Here is a 13977-nt window from a genome sequence, read left to right as displayed (position 1 = left end):
GCCGCGGCTGGGGCCCTGAGGCCCACGTGGGGCTCTGCAGACAAGCGAGTAGGCGGTGGGGCGCCAGGGGCGGGCTCTCCCAGCCTCGTCACCAATCCAGGGGCCCGCCGGGGACGCGAGGGGCGGGGCTGACGTGGGGCGCCAAGGCTTAAACGTGACGGGAAGGCGGGCGTAGGGAGGAGTCCCGGGCAGGGGAGCGGTGAGTGACAGAGGACGCTGTCCAATAACAGGAGGGGTTGGGCCGCCTGAGCCAATAGTAAGTCCGTAAGGCGGGACTGGGACGGCAGCAAGTTCGGTTGCGCGGAGACCGCAGCTGTTCCCTGTCAGTGGAGGCAGCGGCAGTAGAGGCGGTGGCGACGACTTGCGGCTGCAGCGAGGAGGTGAGTGCCGGCGGCGCTGTGCATCTTCCTCTTCCCGCGGCGGGTCGGAGCGGGTGGGCGTGCGCCGGCGCTGCCGCGGGGGACGCTTATGTAAGGGTCGCGCGCGCCAAGGCGGCGCGGGATCCACGAGTGATGGCTGGAGGAGACGGCGGCGGGCGGTGCGCGACGCGACGCGACGTGCGCCGCCCCTCCCCTCCCCCTCCCGCGGGGGACTGCCTGCTCGAGCCCGCCCACCCCCCCCACCCCCGGTCCCGGGGACCCCTCGCCCCAGGGACCCCTCGCCCCAGTCCTCCGGGTCCGCCACCCCGCGAGCATCCTTCCCACGCGGGCGCAGCCCGGCCTCGTCCGCTCGGCGCCCTGGGGGCCGCGCGGCGGCCTTATTCCTGCTCTCGGGCCCATTTTGCAGATGGAGAAACTGAGGGCACGGAGCACTCAAATGCCTCGCGCGAGGTCCCTGAGGGCTCGAACCCAAGTCTGTCAGAATCCGGAGCCCAAGTGTCCCCCATCATACTGGAAGTTGCTGAGCTCTGAAGAAAGCCGTGGCGTGTAAGGCGAGGGTTTTCCGTGTTCCGAGTGCCTGCCCTCTGCTTCCCATAGGATCCTCCTAGTGACCTCGGGGGGCATTCTTGTAATTCCGCTTAGTTTCAGAAGGGGAAGCTTGGGGCGCCCAGAAGCAGTGATTAGGAGGAGGTGGGGCTGTGCTTAGCCCGTTATTTCTATAGCTTTTAGCAGTTTACAAAGTGCAGTGAGTAGCAGCTGGCTCTTGGGGAAGTGCCCTCGTGGGCACTCAATCTGAAGCCTTGGCTTTGAGGACCTGCCATGCAGGTTCCTCCCAGCACGTCTTGCTTTGTGTACTTTGAGTGGTTTCACCTCTGGGGATCCCTTTCCTCATTTCACAAGGGCCAGAGCTAGGTCAGGTCCCTAGGTCCCTGGCAGCTTTGAAATTCTTAAAAATCTGATTAAAATTCATTTTGTGAGAAAGAGGAGGCCAGGGATCCCCATTCTGTAGCTGAGAAAACTGAGGCTCAAAGAGGGGCCACTATTTGCCAGACCACAACCTGAGCCTCCCCAGTCCTGGCCAAGAAGTCTTTGTCTTCCCCGTTGCTCCCTTACCCACTGCTACCCACAGCCTTGGCTTCCCTCGCTCACCCTTCCCCTGCCTGTGATGCCAGTACTTGCGCTGGGGTGGATGTGCTCAGCATTTTTATTCCCTCGCAGCTACAGCTTTTCTGCTTGCCTGCTCTCCACCTAAACTCTTGAACTCTTCATCGCATTCTTTGCACACCCGTCATGTTCAGAGCCCTGGACGGGGTGCTGCGCGAAGACCTGGGAGACGAGGTGCCCTAGAACTGCCAACAGACTGGTTCGGGGAGAGAAAAAGAAACAGAACGTGATAAGCAGCAAGGCAGCATGCCGCAGATGTTTGTAGGGAGCTGGTGTGGGTGAGGTATGGCCCGAGGAGGACGTGGAAGAGGAAGTTCCGCAGAAGCTGGCAAATTGGGACGAAACACACACCAAGGCTGGGGAGAGGAGAACGGGACTGGCTGGGGCTGGATGGGCATGGACTGGGGAAGGCTTGGTGGAGGAGGCGGACTGGGGCCTCTTGATTCCACCGGGACCAGCAGTGAAGAAGCATGATTGGGTTTGAGCGGCCAGGGTTTTGTGATGAAGTTTTAAGTAACTAGAACCTGGCAGAGGAAGGCTGAGGAAGGTGGAAGGAGAACGTGGAGGAAATAGCACTTCCCAGTTGAGTGTGAGAAGTTTGGTTGGTCACCTCGCAGAGGCCTCTGCTGGAGATGGAGCAAGGCGAGGGTACTTGCTAAGGTGCGGGTGAGTCAGAAGTGAGATTGGAACCAAAGGCGCCGCGGTGCTTGGTTGTGCTCTGAGGGCCCAGCAGCAGTGGGTCTGAACTACAGTCTGTTGTGTTTGTGTTTAGTAAGCAACCTACGAGCAGGTGTCCTTGTGAGAAGTTTGTTAGCGGCTGCTCTGCCCTGAAGGAAAGGGCTTTGTTCACTATAGTTGCTCAATATCTGTTGGTTGAATTGAATTAGGCTGCCATTCAGAGTTTCCACACTTTAACCCAGAGTCCCCTCTGCTCCTTGTCTGTCTCTCTCTACTGAAGCCTGCCCCAGCTCAGTTGACTCCGTGCCAGTGCTCACCTCCAGGATCACCCCTCGGAGGGGGTTTGCCTTGATATAGTCACTGGTGGATCCCTCCTGCCTTTCATGTGCCAGTATAGGCGGCTTGCCCTTTTTTTTTTTTTTTTTGGTCCTCTTCCTTGTTTTCTCCTTGTCTCACTTCCAGTGCCCTGGGTGCTGTGCTAGGTGCCTGTCCTAACACTGCCCGTGGAGGCATGAGGACCGGGGGCATGGCGGGACTGCAGACCCAGGTGTCATTCCAAGTCGCAGCACGTTCAGGGGCTGCAGGAATGATTGTCATGCGTCAGAGGATCTGGGCGGAAGTCCTGGGCAGGCCCCAGACTGTCCAGCTCTCTCTCCAGCACTCTCCCACGTGAGCTGGAGATCTCACTCAGGTACACATTTCCCCTGAGGACCAGTGTGGGCCTTCTCTCTGACTGCCTCCCGGTAGCGTGTTACTCTCTTCTGAACAGGGCCCTCCTCCCCACATCCAGAACGTGTGCCTCTTTGGGGGCGAGTTTCTCTTCCAGAGACATCCTTCACAGAAGTGGGGTGTTTGCCTGCTCTCTCTGAAGCCTTGCCTGGGCCCGCCTGACCATCTCTTCCCTTCTGTGTCTTAGCTGCTGCTAATCTCAGCTGTGGATACTTTGCCAAACTGTCAAAGGAGTAGGGCCTGATAGTGGAAGATGGGAAAATGGCGAAAAGAGGAAACCATTTCCTCTTCCTTACTGGATGAAAGGATAGGGTCCTGCCAACTGGGCTTTTTCTTCCATTTGACCCCACAGATTCCCTTTTCTGTTTCAGCCTCATCTGAGACAATTCGCTGATGCCCCGAAACTCACTTCTTTGTGTCCTTCCTCTGCTCTTTTTCCTGGTGACCTTGTTCTCTGCAGGACTTTTCCTCTTATCTTGTCCTGTTGAGATTCCTTTTCAGGTTTTCCTTTGTTAAGCCTTGCTGTTGGACGTGGGTTCTCTCTTTAAATAATAATGATGATAAATAATGATTTATTGTTATTAATAATAAAAGCCAACCTTTGTTGAGCTCTTACTGTGTGGTGGCAGGGACCTTGCCAATCCCCTTTTATGTATTATTTGATTATCACAACAACCCTACACAAAAGTACTGTTAGCTCCTTGCTTACAGATGAGGCACTGTGGGTGAAATAACTCCCCTGGAGCCACACAGCTAGCAAAGGGCACGGCTGGGGTCTGCCCCAAGCTGTCAGGCTCAGAGTACCCGCTGCAGTCCCTCTCACGTATTACCCTGTCCTTACCTCTATTACCAAGCCCCCGACAACTTGCTTTTTGGCACTTGGGGAGCAGAGCCTGTGCCTTCTGGCATGGTGCCTTATGCAGGGTATGTGCTCAAGAAGTGTTTTATTGAATTGAATGCCCCAAACATTCATTTCCAGTCTTGACATAATCTACCAAGGCAACTGGTTTTCTCGGAACATGGACTGAGTTCATTTGATGGTTTGCTGGCCTGTCTCTCCATTTTGCTCTTTACTGACCAGCGGTTAAAACTGATGGACAGGTGTGGCCTTTCAAAAATAAGCAGTCTGTAAACTTCAGAAAGTGGTTATGTACCTCCAGCTGGGCTCCCATGGGTCCAGGCACGGGGTGTGCTCTTACGTGTGTGTGTGTGTGTGTGTGTGTATGTGTGGAGGGGGCTCTCTGCAGGAAAGGATCTGAGGAAATAGCTGGCGAAGTAGGAGACACGTCAGCTTCTTCATTTGTGTCAAGTTGCAGAGTGAGACAGGAACCAGGCTCAGAGAATCCAGAGGGGCGGTAGCTTCTGAAGGATTGGAGGCGGCTCTGCAGAGAACATGGGCCTGGGGCTGGATGGAAGTGGGTGGGAGGACCGGGCACTTCAGGTCAAACTAGAAGAGTTTCTAGAACTTCTTGTTCTTGTGTAGCAGGTGCCAGGAAGAGGTTTTACTTAAATGCTTGTTTTTTAAAAAAGTATTTTATTTGGTTGTGCCAGGTCTTGGTTGCAGCAGGTGTGCTCCTTAGTTGTGGCATGTGTTCCTTAGTTGTGACTTGCAGGCTCCTTAGTTGTGGCATGTGAACTCTTAGTTGTGGCATGTGTACTCTTAGTTGCGGCATGCGTGTGGGATCTAGTTCCCTGACCAGGGATCGAGTCTGAGCCCCCTGTGTTGGGAGTGCAGAGTCTTAACTACTGCGCCACCAGGGAAGTCTCACTTAAATACTTCTTATTAGGTACGTTGGCTAACATCTGAGTGCGTCCTCTGTACCAGGCATGGTGCCAGCGCTTTGAGTGTGTTACCTCCTCGGGAACCCTTTGACCTGGGTGGTGGCATTACTCCCATTTCACAGATGAGGAAACAGGCTTTGAGTGGTTCCCGGAGCTGGTGGCAAAGCCGAGAGAGTGGAGCCCAGGTAGCTGGACAACAGAGCTGGGGTGCTCTCAGCCCTGCACTGCCCTGGTGGCCCCCCAAATACCCCTGAGATCAGGGGAAGCAAAGCAGCAGTTCTTCTCTGGGTTCTAAGTCTGTGTCGCTGCCACTCCTGGGTTCTCTGGGGAGTGCTTGGAGAGAAACGAGGGTAACACTTTCTTCTCCTTTTATTTAGATAGCGCCTGCCTCCTGAGAGCTGACCACACACTGAGGGTAAGTCGTGTGCCTGGATCCAGGTCTGTGGGATGCGTGCGGGTCATCTTCAGGAGCAGCAGCTGTAGCTGTTAGCAGTCCTGGCCCGTCAGTGATCAAACACAATAAATTAAAAAGGCCAAGCTCTGCTTTCTGGAAAATAGAAGCAGTCTTTGTCTGTTCCCGGCTCTCTTGGTTTTCACAGGAAAGTGATGTCTGGCTCCCGGCTGGCCCCAGTTGGCAGCTGGCCAGCCTCAGCAGGAGGCCCTACTTCTGGAAGGGTGTGGCTTGGGATGCCTGGCAGGGGTGGGGTGGGGAGAGTGGGGAGGCTCCTCAGGACCACAGGAAGCATCTGTAGAGCTGGGCAGCCTCTGAGAAGACCCCTTGAGTCCATGTGGAGGGCAGGCAGCTGGGCACAGGAGGTGGCTCTGTCAGCTGGCTCTAAAAGCGCTTGACACATGTGCCCAGACGCTGACGAGGGGGTGAAAGCGGACTTGCCCCGTCTTCCCCCTATGTAGTGCTCGGTGTGGCAGCACGGCCCTCTGTAACCTCACGCTCTGAAGGTTTCCCTCACACAGGAGACTGCACTGATTGCAATGATCCTGGTGCATCTCCTCAGCCTAAATTCCAAGGCCCTCGAGTCCGGAGGCCACCTGATGCTCTGCGGGAGTGCCCTAGCCAGGCATGGTCCTGGCTCTGTGTAGCATCCCGCCTGCATTTCAGACACTGATATGCTCTTCCCTTCATCCAGAGGCAGGCCAATCGCTACCCCCATTTCACAGCCAGGTGTCCTGGGAACTTAGTGGCCCAGGGACAACTTTGCCCAGAGCTCAGGTCCCGGGCTCAGCATGGGGAGTCCGTAGTCCGGGGATTTTTCTCCGGTGACCCTTCAGGACCCATAAGCTTCCTGAGATTTTTCCACAGTCCTCATGTGGCCGAGGTCTTGGGTCAGCAGTGGCCGTTTTCCACTCCGAGGTGGTGTTTGCTTGGAAAAGCGGGCAGGGTGTAAAGGCAGGTGGTATGAGTGGAAATGCCTCTGGAGCTTTGACGGACTCCACCCTCCACAGACTTTCTGCTGCTGTCTCTGCTTGCCCTCGGCCTCCCACCTTGGTTGACAGAGTTGACGGTTGTTGCTCTTACAGGAGCAGCTGAGTGACAGTCCCAAACCACCTGTCTTACGCAGCTGAGAAATTGGGGCCCAGAGAAGGCTAATTAGCAGAATCCAAGATGCTCACCCCCTCATTTTTTTTTCCCCCAGAGTGTCATCTTTTCTTGCATGTCTTCTCCAAATCCATCAGTAGGAAAGGAAAGTTAGTCACCAAGAAGGGCCTTCTTCTGCCAGGTCATCTAATTTGTTAAAGCTTGTTTGGCTTTTCAGTCCTTCTGTCCCTCCCGAGTCCCTGGAGCTTTGCTTAGTTACCATAACTAAGACTCTGCCACTGAAGGTTCCTGCCCTCCCCTGTCCTCCTTACAGTCTCTTTAGTGATCCTGGAGGGAGGTAGATGTGGGCTCTTTTTTTTTTTTCTTTTAATTATTATGCCAGAAGACATATCCCTGGGTCATCTTAATACCGCCTCATTGCTGCTGTTTCTCACCGCCTTATTCTGAGTTGCCTGAGGGGGGTGGGGGGGGGGGTGGGGGGGGAGGATGGGAGGGGGCAGTGGAGGGCGGTGCTGGGATATCCAAGGCTTCTCTCAGTACATTTCCACCAGCTATGTGTGGAATGGAGCCAGACTCCACATGTGGCAGCTCCTCTTCTGAGTGACATCCATCTCTGGCTGAGGCCTCCGGGAGATTCCATGGTCTGGCTGTGCTGAGTCATGCTTAGTCTCTGAGGATACGTGTGTCACCTTTCGCACGTCTGTCACTGGTCAGCCCAGGGTCTGGGAAAGGCTACAGTTACTATAGAGTTATCACTCATGCTGCTAATCTTTTCTATTTGCCGGTCGCTGTATGCTTCTTCTCTGAGTGCTTTTACTGACGTGCCGTGTATCAATATGAAATTGATTAATATTAAATCATTCGTAATAAGTGGATTATTTATCCTGGAAAACATTCCTCTCATTAATGAGGAAACTGAGGTCCGGTGAGACCAAGTGACTTGGTGACTTTTGGGTGACTGGTGAGTAGCATGTCTGAGATTTTTATCTGCCCCCGGGGTTTTTGTGTAATGCAAAGATTATTCAGAAGTTACTTTGCTTGTAAAAATTGATTTTCAATTTGTGTAAGTTACAAACTCAAGAATCTCATTCTTCATTTAAGGGCCAGTCTTACACTTAGCTTTTAAGTGTAGGCTACAAATCTTTCTGTTCTATTTATGATTCTAGAAATTTTAATAATCACTTTAAGGGGCCTTTGGGTTAATATTTGATCCATTTGCAATCTTAACTCATTTGAAAATTTTAAATCATTTATGAATTACTTTCAACTTCCTTTACTACTTGCAATTGTCTGATTAATGAAATCTTGAATACTGAAGTATTCCTGTAAATCTAATAAATTAAACTGCCTCTTAGATTTTCTTCAACATTCCTATACTGTTTTATTATTTTTTTACACAGCTTTATTGAGGTATTTTTGACATAATAAATTGCACTTATTTAAAGTGTACAATTTATATTTTGACATATGCATGCACTTGTGAAACCATGATAGTTAAGACCGTGATTATCCAAAAGGGTCCTCGTGCCCCCTGGTAATCCTTCTCTCCCACCCCTCTCTGCCTCCCCCATTTCCAAGTAACCACTGAACTGCTTTCTGTTACTATAGATTAGTTGGCATTTTCTGGAATTTTACATAAGTGGAATCATATAGTATGTATTCCTTTTTTGTCTGGCTTCATTCACTCAGAATAATTATTTTGAGGTATGTCCATGTTGCATGTATCAATAGTTGGTTTTATTGCTGAGTAATATTCCACTCGTGGATATTCCACAATTTGTTTATCTATTCACCTGTTGTTGGTCATTTTAGCTGTTTCCAGTTTTCGGCGGTTCTGAATAAAGCTGCTATGAACCTCTGTGTACAAGTCTTTGTATGGACATACTTCCTTTTATCTTGGGCAAATGTGTAGGAGCTGAGTGGCTGGATCATATGCTAGGTGTATGTTTAACTCAAACTGCCTGACCATTTTCCAAAGTGGTTATACCATTTTACATTCCCACCAAAAGTGGATGAGAGTTCTGGTACCTCCACACCCTCACCAATGCCAGAGATGGTCAGTCTTTTTCATTTTAGCTGTTCTAAAAGGTATGTAGTGGTATCTCATGGTGCTTTCAATTTGAATTTCCCTGGTGACAAATGATGTTGAGCATCTTTTCATGTGCTTACTTGCCATCAGCTGATACCGACTTTAAACTTAGTAAAATTCCCACTTAAAATCCTAAGTTTAAACGAGTTACTCAGTTACATGTTTTAATTGGAATCTTGAGACTAACTCATTACTCTGGACAGACCAAATTCCCGTGAACATTGAAGTGCCTAAAGTAATAGATACACATAGATTTCTTAACACAAAATTATAAATACTATGGTTTTTATTTTCTTAGGCCTATTTATATGCTTAAATTTCATCTTCCTGCAATTAAAGAAGCTTGCCTAATAAGGAGATGATATGATCTCAAACTGTAGTAAATTACTTTCCTAAGTGACTTTCAGAGTGCTTTTTCTCAACTGAATAACACTTTTTTATAATTCCAGAGACTGCTGCCCAGAGTGAAACTAGGTCTTAGCCTCTGAGTCCAGCTGCTAGGCAGAGAGCCCTGAGTCATTGCCATTTTGCCCCCAGTTGGGGATGGTTTCCTAGCCCATGTGCCCTGGATTGCAGCGTGCCTAATCCTTCTCTTCTCATGAAACTCTGCACTTCTGTGCCCAGGCTACTGTGCTGTGTGACTGGATTCAATTAATCTACTTAAGGCTTCATTTCTGTGCACTATGGCCACCAAAAAGTGGAATTAAAATACAAAGTTGGTGGAATTTAGATTCTGCTTATCTTCCAAACCTGTGACCAAGGACTAGTTTTGAAATCATGCCAGTGACACAGCAGTGTGGAAATTGTAGCCCCAGTGTCTGGGTCTGGCATTTCCTCCCCATATCTTATATCTTTTCAAATGAAGAGAAAGGGAGCCTGGTACTTAAGCGTTCTTGGTTTCTGGTCAGGCTTGATTACTAAGAAATTCTGGCACCTGGAACTCATGCCTGCCTTTTCCTGTTCTGTAGTTCATCCCCCTGGAAATGGTGAGAACCCTGGCCTCTCCCTGACCTCCCATTGGAGAGCTGCAAGCCTCTTTGGAGGGGACATTGTTACCAAATTCCTGTTAGAGATTTGAATTTTAGGTGATAAACAGGTGTGGACTTGCATGCATGTGTTGGTCACTGGGTGTGACCTTAGGAAGCTTGTGACTGGTGAGTGGGACCTGGCTGATGATTATTAATGCAGTCTGACCTCTCCCCTGATGTCTGATGCTTACATGGCTCCGTGTGGGTAAGAGCAAAGGTCTGTGGAGCTCCATGAAAAGGAAACTTGAGTGGGGGACTGTCTTAGATTCCCGCTTCTCAGAAGTTTTAAATACAGTCTTTCCTCACCTTCGACTCTTTAAGGTAGTGAGGGAGTGTTGCGTGATTAACAGCGTAAGAGTCTATTAAATGACGGCTATGACATCACTGAGTGTCAGAATCTCCATTCAAAGAGAGAGAGTAGGGCATTAAATGGCAGAGGTTACAGAGAAAATTAAACCTAAAACTTAAAAAAAAAAAGGCATTTGACATGGCAATTGCAGTGCTAGAAATGTAACCTAAAGTATAACGTGACAAGCACACAAACATACTAGGCTGTTGGGATCAGCATTTTTATAGCAAAAAATGGGAAACCACCAAAATGTACATCAGAAAAGGATTGCTACATATGCCATCCATTCAGTGTCATATAATGCAGCTTTAAAATATAGCCCATGTACCCTAATCAAACTGTTGCTCTAACTCTTTTACCACAGAACAAGAGCCATGATGCTTTTACTTGAGAAAGATAAAATGTATAATATCTCATTTTGGTTATTTTGGAATATTATTTCAATTTTTTTTTCTAGATGCTGGAATTATAAAATTACATGTTTAAAAATTTTTGCTATGTCTTAATTTTAAATCAGATTTTAAAAAAATTTAGAGAAGCGTGGCATTTATAACTATTTGGGGCTTAAGATCAAGTACAGAGTATTCAAGTATCAGAGTTCATTTACCCCTATTCTTCAAAAAATTGTTTAGGGGGATGAAAACCTCTTTATAACTGCCGTACGAGATAGAGATTCCTGGGGAATGGTTGAATAAGGACTTCTTAAAAGATACTCCTTTGTGAAAGAAATGAGAAAACTGGCAAAAATTGTCAAAATCAACTTTTTCAGAACTCTGGAAATTAACCAAAGGCTTGCAGCATCCAAGGAACATTTATTCATGAAAAATGGCTGAATCTTGTTTTCAACAAAAAATTATGAGGCATGTAAAGAATGGCATGTACACAGGAAAAGACGCAATCAATAGAAACTGTTCCTGAGGAAACTCAGACCTTGGACTTTATAGACAAAGACTTTAAATCATCTATTTAAAAATATCTTTAGGACTTCCCTGGCGGTCCAGTGGTTAAGACTCCGAGCCTCCACTGCTGGGGGCCCGAGTTCAATCACTGGTCGGGGAATTAAGATGATCCCACTGTAGCATGGCCAAAAAAAAAAAAATGTAAAGAACTAAAGGAAAGTATGAGAACAGTGCCTCACCAAATAAAAATGATCAATAAGCGATAGAAATTACCAAGAAAAAAAAATTCTGGAGTTGAAAATTACAGTAACTAAAGTGAAAAAATCACTAGGAGCTCAACAGCAGAGTTGGACAGGCAAAAGAATCAGCAAACTTTATTTTTTGGCTGCACCACACAGATTGTGGGATCTTAGTTCCCTGACCAAGGAATGAACCCATACCCTGGTGACTGAAAGCACAAAGTCCTAACCACTAGACCACCAGGGAATTCCCAGAATCAGCAAACTTGAAGATAGGTCAATTGAAATGAAACACTGAGGAATAGAAGGAAAAAGAATGAAGGAAAATGAACAGAGCCTCAGACACATACATGTGATGAGAGTCCTAGAAATAGGACAGAAAGGAGCAAAATGAATGTTTGAAGGAATAATAGCTGTAAGCTTCCCAAATTTTATGAAAAACAGTAATTTATGTACCCAAGAATTTCAGTGAACTCCAAGTAGGGTAAAATCAAAGAGATTCACACCGAGACACATCATAATCAAAGAATCTTGAAAGCAGCGAGAGATAAGGGCTCAATCACAAGGACCTTTGATAAGATTAAGAGCTCATTTCTCCTTGGAAACCATGGACACCAGAAGGCAGTGGGATGAACATAGATGCCATGTGAGGCAAAACCTTCAACTGTATTTCATCTTTGACCTAGCTGGCTCTGATCTCTTCCATCTTCAGAGATAACATGTCAGTCTAGTCCCTAAATAACAATTACTCAAGCTCCTTTCACACTTGACCTGTAGGAATTCTTTTAGCAAGTTCCCCTCTGCAAGTATTTTGTAGAAATACCCAAGGAATGCCTATTATGTGTTCCACTGAGCCTGGGACATAGTTGAGGCTCAGAAAATATTTATTAAATGAATGAAATCTACCTGGGTTACTTATCCTTGGCCCGCTGTCTACTTACTCCTCTGCAGGTCACTAGTTCTCCCTGTCTCAGGGCTGTTGCCTCTTTCCTGATACTGTTTTGCCTTCAACATGCAAACAGTCCCATCTCATAACTTCTCAAAATACATCTTTCAAAAAATATTACTAGATATTTCACAAAATTTTACTGAATGCTTGGGGATAACAGAATGGAATTAAAACACAGAAGAAAAATGTTTTGTCCCCAAAGGTGAGTTCAACCTTTACCTCAAGAAAAATGGAACCACTACTACAATCTACTAATGGAAGTCTCTTCTCTACCCATCAGCCATCAAAGTTGCAACAAATATTGGGGTCTAATCTCAACTAGCACACCCTAGGACATTGTGGAACCCCCTGCTGATGTTGTGTTGCTTTTGTTGATAATATTCCTTATGTGTGTACAGCACTTTACAGTTTTATTATTTATTGGACAGTTCTCACTGGGACAGGTTAAGGTCATGGTTTCTTTGTCATTGATGATGGATCAGAGGTTCAGGCAGTTCAGTGACTTACCCAGCTCCACCAGTAAGAGGCAGAGCCAGCTTTGGAAGCAGCAATTCCAATTCCTGGTCTTGGGTTCTTCCTGCTGTCCCACAGACTATTAGAACACAATGTCTCAGTGTCACTGTGCGTGGGTCTGAAAAGCCCAACCTGACACTCTCCAGCTTTCTGAAATTAATCTCTTATTGTTTGATGTTTGTTTGTTCTCTTTGTGTTTGCTGCCTTTGTCCCCAAAGCCAATTGCTGTCGCTTGGGCTTGTGGCCAGTTGGGAGTCTTCAGTCAGGGCAGGGCTCTCCTCTCTGCCATGTTGCCTAAGACCTTGTGGCTTTCCTCAGCCTTTCTGAATTTTGACTGTTCCTTTCGAGCCAGTTGCAAAACAGCCATTTGTGTTTTTGCTGACCTGAACCATCTTTCCATCCCCTTTTACTTCTGATATTCTTAAATGGCAATTTCAATATTTGGCAGAATAAATTCCCCATGACATAATCCTGAGTTTTCACAGTTGACTGAATGGCTTAAGAAGGGCAAAAGTTAGCACTGTGCGTTATTCTAAGACACTGTCTGTCCTTTCCTCAAACATTTGCTGTGCATCCGTGGCAGGCACAGATGCTGGGTGCCGTAAGGCCACAAGAGGATCTGACGACATGGCCCCTGCCCGTGGTGGCTTATCCTGTGGTTGAGGAGAGGAGGAATGCATGTGTTGGGGCAAAATACATGCTCGCTCAAGCAGTGACTAGTTGGTAAGGGACAGTCATAATTGCCATTTACTGAGCGCTGTTTTTGTGGCAGGTTAAGATGTTAAATGCAAAAACAAATCTGGAAAATTAGCAGGCAAGCTCCTTAGGCTCTTTGAGCCTTGGTTTTCTTGTCTCTAAAATAGGGGCAATAAGACCTTCTCATGGGGCTATTGGGGGGGGGGTTTAAATGAAATAATGTAAAGTGGCACTTACATCTAGTGCTGGCCGTGTTTGATGGGACCAGTGGAGAACAGTTCCAGGAGAACTCATCATGGAGAGTAGAACACATGAATCCAAGGGCCTGCGAGCTGAAGGGACTGGGTGGGAGGGGAGCTGCTCAGGAAGGACTTCTTGGGGGAGCTGGCCTTTGAACAAGGGAGTCACATTTGGGTTGGTGGAGAGGAGGGGACGGCACCCAGGCAGTGGCACACGGAGCAAAGTCATGGTGGTGAGAAAAGCCAGGCACTGGGAAGGGGTGATGCCCGCAGCCTCACTGGCAGGAGGAAGGCGATGGACGGTCCATGAGGGTGGAGATTTGTGTCTCCTTTGTTTTCTGCTGAACCCACAGGACCTTGGCACTTAGGAAGCCCTGTTGAAAGAATGGATGCTGTTGGTGAGTAGCGAGCATCAGGGCTGGGAGATTCATTCTGTGAACACCCAGCTGCCTGTTGGGATTTCAGACAAGACGCCTCTGAGATGCTTGAGCTGCCTCCCTCCTCCCACCACAAAGGCGAATGGGGTTTTGAGAAACTCTTCTGGAAGCAGTGGGGTGGCTGACCTGGCATGGGGAGAAGCAGGAGGTCAGGGTGGGGAACCAGCTCTGAGAGGCAGTTGTTGCAATTGAGACCTGCTGTTGCTGCGTGCATGGACCAGGGAAGGGATGGCCATGGGAAGGAAGAAGTG

General features: G+C 48.2%; 1 protein-coding gene across 4 annotated transcripts in view; it reads left to right on the top strand.

The window, feature by feature from the left end:
* The first annotated feature begins 244 nt into the window (after window positions 1-244).
* Window positions 245-13977, top strand: part of PC (pyruvate carboxylase) — a 94822-nt gene continuing 81089 nt past the window's right edge. For 2 of the 4 annotated variants that reach the window (XM_057725545.1, XM_057725547.1), the window contains exons 1-2: window positions 788-926; window positions 5111-5148. Coding sequence is in view for 1 of the 4 variants with exons in the window: in XM_057725544.1 (XP_057581527.1) it covers window positions 787-926; window positions 5115-5148 (174 nt within the window). In the remaining 3 variants the exon portion in view is untranslated. Of the gene's footprint in view, window positions 381-786; window positions 927-5110; window positions 5149-13977 lie in introns of those variants that run through there. The other 2 variants (XM_057725544.1, XM_057725546.1) reach the window with 2 other exon arrangements.

The sequence above is a fragment of the Hippopotamus amphibius genome, chromosome 3, assembly GCF_030028045.1.
Source record: "Hippopotamus amphibius kiboko isolate mHipAmp2 chromosome 3, mHipAmp2.hap2, whole genome shotgun sequence".
NCBI classification, from domain to species: domain Eukaryota; kingdom Metazoa; phylum Chordata; class Mammalia; order Artiodactyla; family Hippopotamidae; genus Hippopotamus; species Hippopotamus amphibius.
The sequence above is the reverse complement of the archived record's forward strand: the minus strand, read 5'-3'. Positions and strand labels throughout refer to the sequence as shown.